The sequence below is a fragment of the Channa argus genome, chromosome 18 (genome assembly GCF_033026475.1).
Source record: "Channa argus isolate prfri chromosome 18, Channa argus male v1.0, whole genome shotgun sequence".
In the NCBI taxonomy this organism is placed as follows: Eukaryota; Metazoa; Chordata; class Actinopteri; order Anabantiformes; family Channidae; genus Channa; species Channa argus.
The window spans coordinates 3,601,929-3,620,582 of NC_090214.1; the positions used below are offsets into that span (position 1 = coordinate 3,601,929).

General features: G+C 40.4%; 1 protein-coding gene across 1 annotated transcript; it reads right to left on the reverse strand.

Moving 5' to 3' along the window:
• Positions 1 to 919: 919 nt before the first annotated feature.
• On the reverse strand, positions 920 to 9,373 carry LOC137104006 (tubulin-specific chaperone A-like). Its single transcript, XM_067484797.1, has 4 exons — positions 9,215 to 9,373; positions 4,610 to 4,715; positions 2,687 to 2,773; positions 920 to 1,291 (listed from the first exon to the last, which is right to left on the reverse strand). The coding sequence occupies exons 1-4, from the start codon at positions 9,265 to 9,267 to the stop codon at positions 1,211 to 1,213; spliced, it is 327 nt and encodes a 108-aa protein (XP_067340898.1). The 5' UTR covers positions 9,268 to 9,373; the 3' UTR covers positions 920 to 1,210.
• Between the last annotated feature and the right edge of the window lie 9,281 nt (positions 9,374 to 18,654).

Below are 18,654 nucleotides of genomic sequence, written 5' to 3' on the forward strand. Positions count from 1 at the left end.
CCCACTATTTAAACTTTGCTGAGGTTCCCGAGCTCAGGCCCCCCCCCCCCCATCACATTTTAACACGGGGCTTTTCTGGGGTCCGACTGCTTCCTGCAGCCTGCGCGGGTCCACCACGGTCACAGAACCCCAGGTGGAGCGCCCCGCCGCCGCATCTCATGCCTCAATTAGCGCCGCTGCCCTCTGTACGGACTCGATTAGGCCGTGATTTATCCGAAAGAAATATAATTATGGCTCCAAATAAAATAATCAGCATTGAAGAGCGATTTCCTTAACGAGATGGAGCGGGGTAGATGTCACGGAGTAGCAGCGCCTCATTAGGGCGCTAATGAGACTTTGGGGTGATCCCGATAATTATCGAAATCTGTAAAATAAGGATCAAGTCAAATGTAACCTTAATTTGTCTTGCAATTGAGTTCATTTATTAGTATGACTATTTAGGGAAGGACTCTCGCAGCCTAAATACAAAGTGTCGTTATTTTAGGCCATTTCATGACGCACGTGCTGCACGGGCCCGTTTTCTCATTCATGGCCATAACCGACATTTGTCATATGACTGACAGGGTCAAAGTGCTCGTCGTTACTGTAACTATCAAGATACAATCCGTTTTACTGCAGTGAACAGGAATATGAGCAGGTGACTGCGCTGTGCAATTAAATATATCAGTGCTGAAATGAGTGTAAGGTAAGTAAATGGGAACAAATTAAATAAATACATGTTTTAAGGCATTTTTCATCAGGCTGTTTTACCGAGTAATTTGTTTTGCAAACTGTTACAAAATGTTATTGTACATAATTATTAGCTTGGGTCAGTATTCAAGCAAGTTTGACCTACATGTAAAGATTAATTTGGAGCTTAAACTAAATCCATCGCTGGACTTGTGTGGTTAAAAACACCAGAAAAGACAAAAGACAAATGTTTGTTTAAGTGTGTTTAATCATTGAGTCCAAGCTGTGTGTTAGTATGACAAACAAAAATGCACAAGAACTCCTCTAGTGTACTAAATAAAATGCTCTGATTCTTGTGGGATTTGACTGACAGGAGAACTGTCATAACGGCATGTTAACAGTAAACAATAGAAAAAATTACATTAGGAACAGGGACTTTGGATGGGTTCAGTCGGCCTCCATGGCTCCAAACGAGGCCCGATGAAAGGAATGAACATTTAAACGAGTGAATCTCACAGTGCGAACAGAAACCGATCAGAAATCATCCTTCAAGCTTCACTGAGTCCAATACGCTTCTGGCTTCTTTGTACTCCTCTGAGTCGGCCAAATCCTCTTCTGTTTCCTGGAGAGACACAAACACGCACATTGTTTTGGCTCTTTGTGCAACTGCAAACACACAACACACTCCTGAAATGAGGCATCAATGCTGCCTTGTTAAGAAAAACAGTTTTCAAATACCAAAAAAGTTAAACCAACCTGTTTGCTTGTCGCCATTAATTTCATTGCCTGAGCACAGACACTTCAGTCGGGATCATGTTAGCAAGTTAAGGGGTGAACTGAGGGATAATGTGACTGTGTGGTGTCTGTGTCCTTCAATCAAGTGTGCAAGTTCCTGTGGTGGTCACCGCAGTGACAGCACTGCTAATGAACAGTGATGAGCGTGTGCATATGCACGTCTGTCTAAAGTAAGAGAACTAGTGAGGATGAATGACGGACAAGGGGACATGTCGCTAATTCCAGGTTAGCTCCCACCGCCCAGCATCCAGGTCTCATGCGCAAGCTGCCCGACAGTTGCTCTGTATTAATTGAGATAACCCTGAGACACGCATGCTTATGTTTGCTGCTCATCATATCGATGTGTGTCTTAACGGGATTAGTGCACTGCGAACAGATTTTAACATTTATTTATTATATGTAGCCGGACAGACATTTTCAGGTTTATCTGACCCATCAGATAAACCTGCGTATCCCAGTGGCCTGCAGACATTTGGCCCAGGTGACAGCAACAAAAGATGCAGTGTGGAAAGTGCAGCGGGAGGGAGGAATGGATTGTAACAGGATCATTCAACTCTTTATCCCAAGAGTTTTTTTTGTTTGGTTATGATCTCGAGGAAATCCATAAAAAAAAATACTGCATTTGTGTTACAATGCACTTGCATTTATGTAACTGACCAATTAAGCGAAAGAAAGACATTGGCCTTTATAGTTTCCCACTAAACATATCTGAGAGGCTGGGTTTACATTACAGGCCTTAAACGCTATACAACGTTCTCCAAATAATTCTTTTTGAGTCCGAAAATGCAGTGAGGTGGAAGCCTCCTGGTCTCATTCAATGGATGTTGAGATATTTCAGCCTAACAAACCAACACTGCTGACTGATGATGATGATGGCTTATTGAATTTTAAGAGATTTTTTTTTCATGCCTCTGTAAATGTGGCTACTATTGTTAACACCTTTCAGTGGGCTTAAAAATGACCAAAGTGGGGTCTTTGGATTATCTCAGACAGACACTGGGATGTTTGTAGAATTTATTTTTTCAAATTTTTTTTGAGCATTCAGATCTAATGTCCAGGGCTGACAGCATTAGGCAGATGTTTCAGACATCTGGCTGTATAAAAAGGGAAACTATAGAAATTAGTAGCAGTAACAGCAGCACAATAAGTGGTTTGAGAGTTTCGTTAACAGCTCTGTCCTGTTGCGAGAACGGTCTCGATGCTGATTCCAAGTGAAACTTACCAGTAACTGAAGCAAATCTGCGTGTGCTTTGGCCAGACGGCGATGGCAGTCTGGGATCATCATTCTGGACTCCTGCAACACTTCCATCTGAAAGCACACAGAGACCACATCAGTGCCATCAGCAGCTTCATTCCATCAGAAAGCCCCACCACTGTTGTGTTATCATTTTTTCATTACAGAAATCAACACATTATTGAACATGCATTTTCCAACACATTAACTTAACAATAATTTCCCACAGCTAGATGCAGGCATGTTCATTCACAGTGGCCTCGTTGCTGACAATAATGCGCCGGGCGTCCCACATACACTTTGCTGTGGTTGACATCTTCCAACAAGCCGGCAGTATGAAAAATGTTATTGAGTTATCGATCGGGCAGGGAGTTGGGCAGCAGGGGACCACCTCGATGTGACTGCACACCTAGATGAATGAAGAAACCCTGAGCCGAGGGCACCGTGATCAGGCGTAAAGACGTATTACTGCGCCTGGAGTGAATCTGTGTTTCAGCCTGGGGAACTTTCGCAGCCGCAGCTAATGTGGAATTCCCCCAGCTGGCACCCTAAAGAGCGGAAAGGAGTTGGCTAACGCAGTCAGACACACAAGCTTGTGACAGATGCTTCCTCACTGAGCCCTCTGACGAGCTGGAAAGTCAAAACGTGGATGCGGCTGCACACGTGTACATTACATGACACCGCTCACCAATACGCGCTCAGATGAACCCACGCACAGGCACGATGGACGACTAACTGACATTAGACAACTAGTCGCCTTGGTTGCCATCTCGATGTGACGAGGTGAACGCAGACTAAGCAGAGGAGTGCTGAAACAGAGAAAAGTCATGGTGCCCTCCCCAGCGCAGTGGAATGATCCCATCAGTGCTGGATAAAGATGACACTTACAGCGTATTGATTCCATTAAAATAAAAACCTCTAATCCATCCTGCCTCAGACCTCTCATCTCCAACCATAATCCATCTGGCCTCCCAATCTCCCCATTTAACACCAGCCAAGCCTGCCGCTCAGCCTGAGCCAGCACACTGCCGATGAACAAAACAAAACACACGCTGAATTTTAATGCTAGCAGTAAACATAATCAGATGTGGAGCTGCAGTTCCTCCTGGCCAGAAACATGTGTAAGAGAAGTGTTGACTGCAGAGTTGAAGTGAACGTCTAAAAAAAAAAAAAAAAACAGCCATGTTAGCTGCACTGAAGCCGTACACACAGACCGAGGCGCTGAGATGCTAATACTTATGTTTAGCAGGTGTTAGGTTTACTTTGTGCACCATTTTATTTTAGTTTGTCAGCATGCCAACATTTGCGAAATAGTAGTAAACATCTGAGGTTGGACCAAAATATTGACCAGATTTGATAAATTTCACGATAATCTAAACGTCGTGAATACATTTCAGCCAAAACCCCCCAAATGTCAACCTCATGACGACGAGGCCAGTAGACTTTACCCTTGAAAGGTAAAAACGCTGTAGACACTTTTCGCAAAACAGTTAAAAGTAAAGACCATACATCAACAACGTGTCACACAAAGTTTGCAACCCTACGTTGCTTTTTCTAGTGCACAAAGGATGGTGGGCTGCAAGCACACAGAGACTGGCGAGCAGGATATGGGCCAGTGAGCTGTTGAGGACACCAAATTACCAGCATGTGTCAGTAATCATCAAACTCCTCTAAAGTAACATAATTACATCTGCATCAAGCAAATTACAAAATCACTAATGATTCTCCTCTCAAAACTAATTCTTCATTATCGTCGTGGACTGACCTCATTACGTGAACGAGAGGCTACTCAAGTCATGGAGATACAATTCACTTCCTAACAACGAGAGAGTAAAAACCGTTTGCTTACTACGGGAACAACTGGTAGATAAAGCGATGATTTTCAAATTAAGACACATATGTGACTCCTACCTGTTTCCTGATGACATATTCATCACCTGCCTCTGCTTTCATTCGCTCAACCTTCTCCTCCTGCTGCTTTGCTTCAGTTATGTATGCACACTTCTCTCTCACCAGCCTGTAGAGAACAGGAAGACAGGAAAAGACAGTTCATCGTTAAAGGCAGCCGCACAGTGTTGTTCCGTCAGGCTCTCAGGCTGATAATACAAGCCAGACCATGAAAAGGTGGGCTGTGATGGTACCTTCTCCTGACAATGTTATCCATCTTCATTCTCCTTAATGTTTCTCTGACTAAAAGGGACACAGTGAGATCATCAGGTAGGATGGCAAGATGCACAGCACAACAACCGGCCACGAAACACATCATCCCGTCTCACTTGTGCAGCTCATCACAGGATGCTGGTACTCAAACAGCCATAAGTCTTAAATCATGCTCTGATATGAAATTCAATTTATCATTTCTACTGTGATATAAAAATCCCAGTATGATAGGATGTACTATAGTTTTATGTATAGAAGTAATCAAAATTATTATTAAATTGCAGTTGCATTAGTACAGCTGCTGGGCAAAAGACCTGCACAAAAGTGGGGTTATATGTTTTGCCTCCAGCACAACATTGAGGGGGAGCTCAAAGAACACGTGAAGAAATGCAGGGATAAGGAAAAAAATGGAAAGTGCTAAAAAGAAAACAAAAAACAAAACTTAAAATCAATGCGAGTGAGGCTAAACATGCATATTTAATGGTAACACGTAGTATAAATCACACTGTGAGGTCAGCACGCTTGTCTGTTTGCATGATAAACTTTGTGTGTCTGTGTGAGTTTAAATGAATCGTAATAATATTTATAATAATATTTCAGCACTTATTGATCAGGCATTTTTGATTTAAAAAAATAAACGAATAAAATAAAAATAAATAAAAACACAAAACCCTCAAGGGGCCATCTAACTCTGCACACCTAGTGGTGCAGAGTGTCTTTCTTCTGTATCAAAACTTTGTACCAAAGTTTTGGGATGTTTAATAGCAATGTGGTCAATGCTATAAAAGTATTGAAGTTTGGTAGCAAGCCCTAATCAAAATGTAATAATAATGTCTGACCATCATTTTGAAAACATTATAAAGCATAAGACTGTACAAACACAAGCAGAATTTTTCAATCCCAGTCGATTTGTACTTGGCGTATTTTACCTTCCTTCATCCTGGTGAAAACACTCAATGCATTTACAGGATTGCTCTTATTGATTAAATGTAGGTTATTGCTTCTAAATTGGCAATAAGGTTTTAACAATACTAATAATTCACGTAACCGAGTTTGTTCCCTTATTCAATCTCCCAGGTAATTATTCCATTGAAACCCTAACATCTAGTGCCAACCGTGCTCCCTTTGACAGTTCCTCTACTATTTTTTGTTAATCCAACAAGCAGCAGCCAAACAAAAAAAAAACAAAAAAAGCATTTGCAGCTCACACCTCATCACGGCGGTTATCTGACTCCCTAATCCACTTCCAATGGCTCCAACATACACAGTCACATACACACACACAAAACTACTCCTTTTTAGAGATTAATTGATCATCAATTTAGTCCCTAATTTGGACCAAGTCAGGTGGTAAATAGGCCTCTTTTCCTTAATTGTTAGTGAAAATGGGCTTGAGTACATTGATAAATTTTGATTATTTATCAATTACGGGCCAAATGGAACTAAATCTATTAAACAGATTCTGACCCTGATTGGCATAATGGAGTTTGAAAATATTACTATTGATAATGATTCCCAGCTAATAGTCTTTTTCCGTCTGTGCCTGCTTGTCAGAATGACAACATAAAATTCATTTTTCATAAAATCAGCTGCGTGTGCGTAAGTGAGTGATCCTTCATTAATCAGTCACATTACTCGAGACCCTTCCCTCCCTGTTTCATTGCTCCTTGCTTATCCAAGGAAGCCAACAGCACTCTGTCAAATTTTACATCAATTACCACTCATTCTAATACAGTTCCATCAAGACGCTTTTAAACAGCCACCATATGCAATTGCTGCTCCTGCATTCCTCGCTCGCGCCTGATGCAGAATGAGTGATGTCACACGTTTAAAGCCCAAAAAGGTGGCAAAGAGATGCTAAAAGATGGAGGAAGGGAGGCTAGAATAATTTGAATAAAACTGAAGGACAGTCTAATAACAAAATGTCCATTCCTCCCCTTCCAGGCCTGATGTTAATTTCTTATTTCTCAGACTTGGAGCGCTGTGTGAATGAGGGGTGGGGTCGTGGCTGGTTTTAAATAGACCTGCCACCTCAGGCTTAATGGAAAAGGCAGCTCTCTGGAAAATAGAAAAAAAAAGGGAATTAGAGCCAGCCGACACACACATTCGACCAGCTCTTCTAGCACTGTATTTTTGAGCCACAATGTAGTCTGTGCTGGCACCGGAATGACAAAGGCAAATTACTGTTGTCATTTTATTAAGGGCATCCGCCTCGCTAGGGCAGAAAGGCACTGACTGGAATGTGCAAAAGCCACTGGAAATAGTCCTGGCTAAAAGAGCAGGCAGGTTTCCTCTAAACTCCAATATATAAAAGGGAGGAGGAGAAAAGGATGAGAAGGGGAAAAGGAGGGGTGGCAGGCATAGGTGAAACCCTGGAGGGAGGGGAACCACGACTATGAAGAAACCGAAAGCAATGACAGTGTGTACGTTTAAAGCTAACACCTTGATTAAAGGTTCATGTCATGGTTCCATTTTCTGGTCTACAGGAAGTGAGATGTAGTAGCTCCTGTCTCGTATACAAATACTCAAAAATCAGTATAGAAGTTAGGGACGGTACTGGTTGATGGAGCACACGCTATTCTTACTACTGCACTGTTGTTTCCCCCCCCCCCCCAACAGTGGACATTCAGGGATACCCAGCCTTCATCATCACCACCTCAGGGAGCCTGTTAGTAATCTGACCCTCATCAAAACACAATCGATAGCACATTACACAGGGAATTAGAGGGGTGCTGGATCGACAGAGATACACCCGGACTGTCACACAGACACTGATCCCATTACCTCAACACACCTCGTAATAGCTACAATAGCTTCTATTCCAGCATCTCAAATCTGTGCCATTGTACAAATTTAGATACAAGCTCAGTTCTAATAACAGGCGCAGATAAACTGAATGATAAGCACAAAGGTCCACCATCAAAGAAGCCGGTGTCTTGTCCCATAATAAATCTGTGTAGGTGTAACCTAAAAACTAAACCATTTCCCATAACAGGTTTTTACGGGCACGTATGTATGTGCATTTTCTGTTTTAGTGCAAGAAAAAGTTCATATACGGCGCTTTCCCAGGCTACATATATCACTAGCTTTGTAGAACTATGAAACCCAACGTTCACGTGTAAAACAGGCAAGTGAAACAAGTTCATGACATTGGACTTCATTTGTTTACATTAGTAAATGTACATCGGTCTGAAACACGTTTGGAGAGTCGATGGTTTTAACCAATTAAAAGTTTCCAAGGATGATTAGAAAAAAAAAGGACACATTAAAAATAAAAATTGGAGTACTGTTATTAATAATAGAAACCTATTGTGGGTCCAACGTAAACAAGGTCACGGAGGCCATGAGCGCTGCAAATGACCCAAGTTTCCATTAGGGCTATGTGATATGAGGATATAGATCATATGAACGTTTATCATTTCACATTATGCTTTATCATTTATTTTGTTTGAAATCATACTGTTTGTGACAGTATGGGGCTTCACTTTTCTTTTGTGCGGTGTAGATGCAGCAGTTTAGCATTACGTGGATACAAATTTGTTTTTAGGCTCAATACCTATTTCATAATTTTTTTTTTAATTTTTGTTTTGGAACAACCTACCTACCAAGCACCTGGAAAAGCTGTGTGCCACGCACTTCGTATTAAGTTAACTGGCCATCACACTTATCTGTGGAATTAACTTTTATTGCCTTTAACTTTGGAACCGAAATCTTGAGGACTTCGCGTTATAAAATGCCATCCAGGCTAAACTAGCAGTCACAAGAGGGAGAGATGACAGTGCAGGTGTTCGCTACATCATTTAAGCTAGTTGTGGCGTATTTTATATAAAATAACTGGTATATAAAAATACCTGTAACGAACACTTAGTTTGAATCGTTTTTGTATCTACGTTAATGTTTCCCATTGATGCACTCGCGTTTTAGCAACAATACGAGCCAAGCAGGCAAGTGCTTCTTAGTATTGTGCTAGCAAACAAGCTAGCAGCTAGCTGGCATCGATCACCCAACGTTAGCTGCCGCTTAAATACTAACTTTTATTACAGTGCAACGTTATTTTCTACGGTTAGTGGCCTTGCGTTATTGTACTAGACGGCTTAGCATGGTACGATCACATAACAATAAAGCGTTGCTATGGTAACCAAAGGAAAACCGTTTAGTCATCAATAACGCCAGGCCGCGCTAAAGCACCGTGCTAACTTCGAGGCCCTGGGACGAGCAGCCCACTCTGTCCGCGTTCCGGTTTCATGCCGAGCCCGCCTGGCCACACGGCTAAGCTAACTAGCTCCCTACGGATAACCTCACCCAAGAGGCGCGTTTGATAACGTAACTGCACATGGGCCACAAGAGCAGTCTTACCTTTTAACGATTCCCGTTTTGATCTTAATTTGCCGTATGCTGGGATCTGCCATGGTTGTAAGTTGTGTGACGAGTGTGACGCTGTTAACAAGACAGCGGAGCAAGTGGAAGTCAGAGATGACCAGCTGCTCGCAGATACATCGATCGGCCGGAGTAGATTATCGAGTTCAAAGTGAATGCGGCGGCGCTGAAAGGATTTTCCAAGCAAAACTGATAAAAACAAACAAAAAAAAAAGCTGAAACGAAATGTCTCTGTACCCAAAATCATAATATTAATAATAATAGGATATCATTACTGTGAATATAACTATAACATAACTCCATTTGAAGACCAGTGTTGTTTTGAGATTTCCTTGCATTAAATTGCCTTTTCCAGTGGGCATAAAACCTTATAACAGACAGATATCTGACACTTTCTAATCCTTTATAAACATCAGAATAACCCACATTCTTTGTTTACACAGTATATTATTTAAGCTAAACAATTGACATGGCTTATAAATCATGGCTTATAAATTTGAATCTTTGTGCACTTGATATTGATTTGTGTGATTTATGAAAAAATGATCAATTTCATAGTATTTTTCAAGTCTGCTTGTGTCCAGAAATACACATTTCTATCATCAGCTCTCAGCTTGTCAATATAAGAAAAGGTTTATGTTGCTTAACTTTATTTTTGCAGCGTCAGCAAAGCTTCTCCATAATAACAGACGCACTGCCCATTTGCTTATAATAGATCATACGAAGAAAACCCACAAATAATGTTCAAAGTGGTTTGAGGAGAAAATAACTTTTTCTGGGTAACAGGAAGAAGACAAGCACAGCTTTTATAAGCCAAATCCTGCTGCAAAATAGAACCTAGATACCAAAACCTAGATAGCCAAGATGAATCTAGTCAATAAACATTTGTTAAGTTTGATTTAAGAAGAGGTTCAAGTTGATTAAAAAGCGGTCATCCTTAATTTTGAAGCTGTTTCAATCCATTTTATTGCAATATCAGTATTTTTTTCCATGTTAATTTCCATATTAAACCAAAACTCCACTATCAAAAATATATACTATATGTATTGGGATAAATCCCAGAAAAATGTCTAGTTTCACAGCCAAAACTTTACTGGCAAATAGAAAGAGACTCATTTGTATCTGCTTCTGGGAAATACAAAACCAAATCCAATACCATAAGAAGTTGGAGGTAGATTAACAATAAAAGTTATCTGACCATATACTATACTATCACAAATATTTAAATATGTTCCCACTTGTTAGTAAGCAGCTGGTTTTCTACATTTTCCATACTGGGCACTGTGATGATTTGTAGTGAGGCAACCTTTCAGTTAACATCTCATCTGCTTCTACTATTGTCACATTGTTGTCAGTGGTTATGCAGACTTGAAATTCATTAGCACTTTAAACTGAATGCATTTTATAATAGGTTGGAAGAAAATAGAAAATCATCATTTTATTATATAGGTAATTTGCAGATGAATGATAGAGACACAAAATCAATGATGTGCTCAGAATATCAAATAATGTTTGAACTACATCTGAATATCTCTCGTCATCCTTGATTACTATAAATTCTCTTTTTGGTTTGGGTTTTTGTTTCATTGTTTTAGTAATAAATGCTTTTGTATACATACTGTATATTCCACTTATCAATTTTTGATAAACTGCTTTTTTTTACACCGTACTCCCTGCAAGCTGCTTAACAAGTGAATTTTCCGCTGTGGGATCAATAAAGTTTGATCTTATCCTGATAAACATAATAAGAATAATAAGGAAAAGAAATTTAAAACCATGTCTCCACAAATACTTTCTACACGGTAAACAATACCACTGGAATATAATGTTCTGTATATGAGGACATTCTTTTATTCGTTTGCATATTGACAAGTTGGTATAAACCAGTTAATTCTCTCTGCAACCAAAAAAAAAAAAAAAAAAAAGATTTAATGATGTTGGATTTGAAATTTGCTGTGTATTGATTTAAACACTCATTTTGCAAAACGTGGGAGATTGTCTAGTGCTCCAAGGAGAACAGACATGAATAAAAGGTGTTTTCTGTGTGGTGGATTCGGGCCCTGCGTGCATGGAGCAGCAGAGAAATCCTATATCGGGCATGTGATTGCATCTGAGTGGTGGGAACACCCCGGGCTCTTTCCCTGCAGCTTCATGGCCGTTGATTATTGGTATTTTCCGAGTTTTCCAAACTAATAAGTGGCACTATCAAGCATTTGGAAGCGCCGTGAGACTACAGACGGGCTGCTAGACTTAATTGATATTGAGCGAGGAACTGGTAGGCGCGGACGGGGCCGCTGCTGGGTAATTTGCAGTTTAATCAGCGTCTGTAATGAGAGCCGCTGATTAGCGCGGGGTGGAAATAAAAGAGAGTTACAAGGAACGTCTGTCAGAGTCCGGTGATAATTCACAACTAATTGTTATGATTAGAGCAAACTGGATGACTTTGGAGTTATAAAGCGTTGCGTTGCCTCTGTGTGTATATGTGTGTGTGTACATGTTTAATATGTGTGGTAGCCTTTGTGAGAATGCGTGTGTTTGTGTGTGTCTTTACAAGCTGGTTATAGTCCAAAAAAATCAGATATCAATTCACTCTGGCAATTTTCTCCGTAAGAAGTGCAAAACATCTGTGCGTAAGTGTGCGTAAAAGCGCATGTGTGTGTGTGTGTAAGAGAGAGAGACTCTGAATCATATAGATTTTATTATCAAATAATACAGCTCATTTATAGCTATAGAAAAAGCGTGTATGTGTGTGTGTGTGTGTGTGTGTGTGTGTGTGTGTGTGAAGGAGGGGGTCCATAGACGGACCCTGCAGTGGTGAGGGCGGCACGTATTCCTCGAGACGTGCCTCGGCCACTGCTGGAATAGCAAATGTGAAATTAGTGAGAAATGTGTGTATGAACGCAGCCGCTCAATTAGCGAGAAGAAGACGAGGAGGCAAGAAAATCAGCTGGTAGCGACTCTCACACAGCAGCCTTCTGTGTTTCCTCTCTCCGCCTGCAGCTTTATGTGATTTCCTCTGCATTACAATAAAGTTCTGATGACGACAAACGTGAAGCGTTATATTATTGGGAGCTTATCTGCCTGTATTTTTTGAACGTGTTTTACTAGTTTTAATCACTAAAATAAAAACAGATCATGATTGCACGCTAATCCGTTGGTTTATTTTGCTCAAGTTATGAGCTTTGTGCTTCTATCCCAATTCAATGTGGACTTTGTGGTGCTTACAGCATTGCAAAAGTAAAATGAAAATATATTTACAGATATTTTATTCTCTCGGAAACATAGATACAAATACTGTTATTTACCATTTGTTCTGAGAATTATTCAGACGCAGGTACACTGCTTCTGGAATGTTGTTGTTTTTTTCATATTAATTTACCAATTTCACTTCAGTCTCACATGCAACGCGGCTGCAGCATTGCTGGCAACAGAAACATCAAGTGAGATTCTACCAGTAAAACATGACTAAGAAGACACAGTACAGTACAGTCGAATGAAGAAGAGTTAAAGTACAGTTGATACAAAAGTAATATTCAGGAAGATGTGTAGGTTAAATGTTGTAATACTGCAGGGTAAACAAAACAACTTAATTACAATATTCTAAGTGGGGGCGGCTTTAGCTCAGTTGGTAAGGGCAGTCGTCCATGGACCACAAAGTGAGTGGTTCGATCCCCGGCCCAGGCTATGTGTCGAAGCGTCCCTGGGCAAGACACTGAACCCCTAACAGCCCCCTGGCGGTCAAAGCCCGGTAGAAATTGGGGAGGGTTGCGTCAGGAAGGGCATCTGGCCAAATTAACATGTGGACAATGATCAGCTGTGGCGACCCTGAACAACAACAAGTGTATTTTAAGTACTACAGTATGAGCAAGATGTACACACGTTTCTTGCAAGTCCAAGAAAGAAAGAAAAACACATAGACCCCATGTTGGGTTCTATTCTTTGGGGTATAGTTGATTTGTCTTGTTTGTTTCAGGTGACATATTGGAGCCAACAACATGGATGCTGTCTACTGAGGGACAGGTGGTCATGGGACTTTACCGTGACTTTAAAAGTGGTTTGGCTGCTCTGTTCATAGGACACTACAATTTTAACCTGCGTTATGCTGAAGATGCTTCTTGCACCCAGGAATGTATCCAAAGGTAATGTTATCTTTATTTTTCTGTAAAGCAAACCTTTTATTATCCTCCTTTAGTTTCTCATCGAAAGCTTTTACAGGTGCTAATTGGGCATTAATCCACAGATGGGGTCAAAGTCAAAGACAGCGTGGACACATAAATCAGCAAGTCTGTACTTTCATCAGAAAACTGGATGTCATAGACACAATGTGACAGGACTGTGTGAAAAGTTGGCAATCAGTTGGTTTTTCATGTTAAAAGTGCCACAAATAGTTGCCAGCTGTTTTGAAAAGTCAACGAAATGTGTTGTTCTACATATGACAATTGTCATTAGTGTTTTAAAAAGCCTAAGGAAGTTAAAGAAATGTCCAAATGTTTTGTCTTATAGTGTAATTTATGTACTACAGTTTATTGATTTGTCCAATTTCCCTACAGTGAGTCATACACAACCCTATTTCAGGTTTATAATAATAATAATAACCCTACATTTTATTGACTGCAGCCACTCCTACTGTATTGTTGGCAAAATAAATTAGTAAAATCGATGCTGTTATTGTAGTAATTTGTTTTGTTTTTGTAACACTTCATTAGATTCTAAACTAAATCAAATTTGCAATATTACAATGTAATCATAGCTGTAAATTTACAGTTAATTACTGGGTACTGATTTGCATTACTTTTACAGTATCTACTGTCATTCTGCAATTGCATACTGTGACCTCACAGCAATGTCATAAAACATTTACTGTGAAATCACAATTTGATATATTATTTGTACAACAACATACTGTAACATCACAGCAATATCAGAAAACCTTTACTGTGAAATCACAATTAAATACAGTAAACTTACAACAGTCATATCACAGTAACATTTGATACATTTATTGTACAATCACAACATAAAACAGTATTTTCACAGTAGCACTGTTAACTCACAGTAATTTAATGTCAAACTTACTGTGAAGTCACAGTACAGAGCTGTCAAATTACACACAGCTGCATACTGTGAAAGTACTGCAACCAGTAGCCAGTAATTTACTATAAGCTTACAGCCGAATATTTTACAGTGTAACTTTAAGTATTTTATACACTGGGAGAAAAACTTAGTACATTTCATTGGACAATAATATGGTTATGTAATCTGTAGTCCTCTGATAAAAACAGGGATGTGAACACTACAATTTCATATGTAATGATGTAATGAAGTAGGAACATATTGTATGGAAGTTATGAAAAGTGAAAATGGTGCAATAATGGTACATAAGTCCTGGAGTCACAGAAAGAAAACCGTAAGACATTTACATTTAATAAGTAAACTTTGTACATTGTTATAGGCACCTGTGTCAGTTTCCTTGTATTTTGAGTTCCTGGTGGCTTTATGTTTTAATAAAATAAAGTCAAAGTATAAGGTGAGTTATAGCTGATTCTATAATGAAAAAAGGGACAGTTACAAAAAAACGTGAACAAAGAGTCCTGCGTGTGAAGTTGGCGACATTTATCTCTATGAACCTGGACTCAATGCGACCAGATTATGAAATCAGTTCTTTGCCAAGAGACCTCTTGGGACCCCTTCTCTTTTGAGGGACTCCCTTGGCTCCCAGACCCCGTTCTGCGGGTGTTGAGCACGGCAGCAGCAGCTTGGATCTCCCGTTCGGTATCACGTGTGATGTGCTACACACAGTGACCTCCTTCGTGTGATGCTCTGGTCTGCGACACGGGGAGCTGGACGGGCCCGCGGGAGCCCACGATCGATACCCCCCAACCAGGGGTTATCTATACATAGTATTTTAATGTCACGGAGTCAGGCCAAATTGATGGTGATAAATATTTGCCGGTAGATTAGGTGAGGGGAGTGTGTCGGGGGCGCTTCATTTCAGACCTGTAACCCCAACAGAGCTGTTCCTCTCTGTGTCGGATTAGCCCCATCCATCCAGTGTCAATGGCTGTCTTGTTGAGAAAATCAGTGAGTAAACACGGCTGACAGAGAGGGAGGGAAGCAGCGTGTGTGTGAGTGTGTTAGTAGGTTATAGTTGGTGGGTAACTGGCTGATTACTCATACAAATAGCCTCCAAACGCTACCTGGTCTCTCCAAAATGTGTTTTCTCCCTCTGTTCACCTCCTCTTCTCTCCTTTCCCTCTCTTCTCCTCGCACATATTTACCCCCCCCCCCCCCCCGCGGTCTCCAAGGATACCCCCCCCCCCCCCCCCCTCCTGCTGTTCCCATTTTGTCCCCCATCAATCACTGCAGCATTGTGTCCTGGATGTTATACAGAGTGACTTAATATCCCCTCCTTCATCTCTATTCACTCCCAAAATCATTCTCCATGAGGGTCTGTTGGCGTGTGTGTGTGTGTGTGTGTGTGTGTGAGAAAATGTCCCTTTCTGAAACAGCCTGGCTGTTTTGACGAATAAACACACCCTGTGTTGTGACACAGACAAAATTCGGTGTAAGTAATGAATAATGATATTAATGCAAACATGTAGGGTTTTTATTTTTCTGTATGACTTATATTAAAAGCCATGACAGATCATACTAAGGCTCAGCATGGTTGTCTAAGTGAATGTAAATGTTTGGTCTTTGGGAAATATGCTTGGTTGCTTTCTTTTCAAGAGTTAGGGGAAAAGAACAGTGGCACTGTCATAGCTGTACCATCAGTTGCTGCATTTAGCTTTTCTTTGGTTTTCTAACCAAATAAGAACATTAAACGTAGCAAATACAAAAGAAATGCGGGATATATTGCCATGTGCAGTGTGTGGCTCGTGTCAGTGTTGCAGATGGTAAATGTAGGGCTAATTCTAATCACTTTATATAGTCCCGTGGATCCATAAAGTCTTTTCATGACCTCTGATAATACACCAAATTTAGATTCTTCTATTACTAATCTGGAAACTGATCCGTCCCTAAGTTCACATCAAAAACATTTAGTGGTATTCAAAGTGCAATATTTCCATCTGAATCTACTGAAGTATAAAAAAAACAAAAAACACACACAGATGTTCTGGAAAACTTCTGGAAATTGTAAAAGTAAGAGTGAACCTGTTTGCAGACAAAGACGCCAGATCATTGTTCTTCGAAGCAAGTAGCAGATGTTAGCTGGCAGTTGTTAATCTAGGCAGAAGATGGACCTTAAGCAGTGGCCGTGCTAGAGTCCGTTGGGGGCTCTAGGCAAAAATGTATGCATCATAAAACCGCTAAGCTTAAGCTTTGGAGAACACAATAAAATACAGACCACAACGCTCAATAACTTACAGTAATAGTGATTGATAGTACACTTGCTAGCTAAGCTAACAAGTTGACTTCTGGTTACTTCAGATGTGCTCCACTTATCACTTTCTCTATCGCTGATAACTCCTCTTCATTTTCATTAGCTGGTTTTTGTTGTTTCATTAGACCTGTTTGTTTACACCAAATCATGGAGAGACAGTCGGGGTCCTGTTAGGGAGGTCTGCCCCTGTGGCTGTCGTTGAAAACTTTGCACACAGCCCTCGGCGCCGGGGGGGGGGGGCTTGGAGGGGCGTCTTACCCTGAGTGGGTCACATGCTCAAAATAGAGTGGCCTATTTGGAAAATGATTTAAACATTTTAATTTTTTATATATTTCAATTTAGTGTTGGATCAGTGTCACAAAACTCAAATATTTACTATGTCTTACTCTAAATAGTCATAAACAAATAATAATAAACAGGAAGCACTAAATATTCATCCTTCACAGTGATAACATAACCGTGGCAACACTGTGTTGTGATAAAATATATAAAACGTCCTTAAAGTTATGTAACAATTCAGTTGTATTTTTTTAAAATTCAAGCTTTTTAAATTCAGATTTGGTCATTTGTTCGGCTGAAAGTTGTTCACCAGCTACCTACCACCCTTTTCCTCTGACAGGGGGTGGCACTAAGGTGGCAAATCAGATAACAGGGGTGGCCAGTGCCACCTCCAGGCCCCCCCTCCGCCTCTGCCCCTGGATGGTTAGGCTCAGGGAAAGCAGAGGTCAAAAGGTTAAGTGCTAGAAACATTCCAAATACTCTACTCCGACTTTCACATAGAGTTAAAAGCATCTTGTCAGCAATCTGTAATCTTTGCATCTCAGGCAGGTGCATCTCTGGTGCATAGCTGTACTTAAAATAGCAGAAAAATATATTTTTTTTCTTAACATGTGCTCAAAAACTAATCTTAATATGGAAAGCTGCTGAAAGTTTGAGTTTCATGCTGCTGCTTCAGTAGCTGTACTTGAGTAAACGTGGGCTGATTATGGGCTTTTTTATTAGTGAGCAGATTTAGTTCCATTCCAGTAGCTAATTTTTCATGAGCACAATGTGCTTAAAATTCCTCTTGTGGTTACATTTTCAGGAACAGCCTTTGAGCCCTTTTTTTTTTTTTTCACCCTCAGTGTAAAATGAAGACATCACATCTCCAACACCGTCCCCATATTTTATGAAGGGTGCCTGACAAATAGGGCCTCCCCTGCTACGCTTCAGCGGCCACCTTCATTCCGCACTTGGCTTGTTTACATAGCACCAGGACCATTTCCACGGATTAAACAAATCACTGCCCGAGGGGGACATCCATAATCTGCTAACGGGTCACTAGCAAGACAGTTATAAATGCCTCTGTCTAGTATTAGGGCTAGAATAGATGTCCGTGTCCAAAGATGACCTTCCCTGAATGCAGCACCTGCCACACCCTGCAGTTTGTTATAGGGGAGAAGGAAAAACAAGAAAAAGAAGGGAAAAAAAAGGCTTTGTCACATAAATGTGTTATTATATTGTTATTAAATGGATCACTTTAGCAAAAAAAAAGGTGTATTTCTGAAATCATCAGGACAGTAGAAGGAGCAGTGAGGCCCAATGATGAAAACCCATCACCTTTTGCATCACTCGCCGAAGGAGTTTGTGACACCCGTAGTAATGGTGAGAGACGGTTTTCTTACCAAAAGACGGGATGGCGGAGAAGATCAGTAAAATATTGTGTGGATCTCGGACCAATTTGCCACATTACAGCCTTATGAATTGTTCAAATTTGATAACAAGCACTCAATTCACTTTATTATGTAAGTTAAATTAGACTTAGGCAAAAAGAGTAGTTGCAGCGGCATTCGGTGGCTCCTTGAATAATATGTAATTTGTGTGAGAATTTGTTGTATCTGTCACAAATATTCACAATTAGCAGCGGTAATTATTTGATAGTTTCTGCAATTATAGCTTAAACGGTTAAATTTGGAACTGTGTGGATCCCTAATTGGCCTAAATGTGATAATTTGCATATTTGCATAATGAGGAAATTGGTAGAAAATTGTGTTCA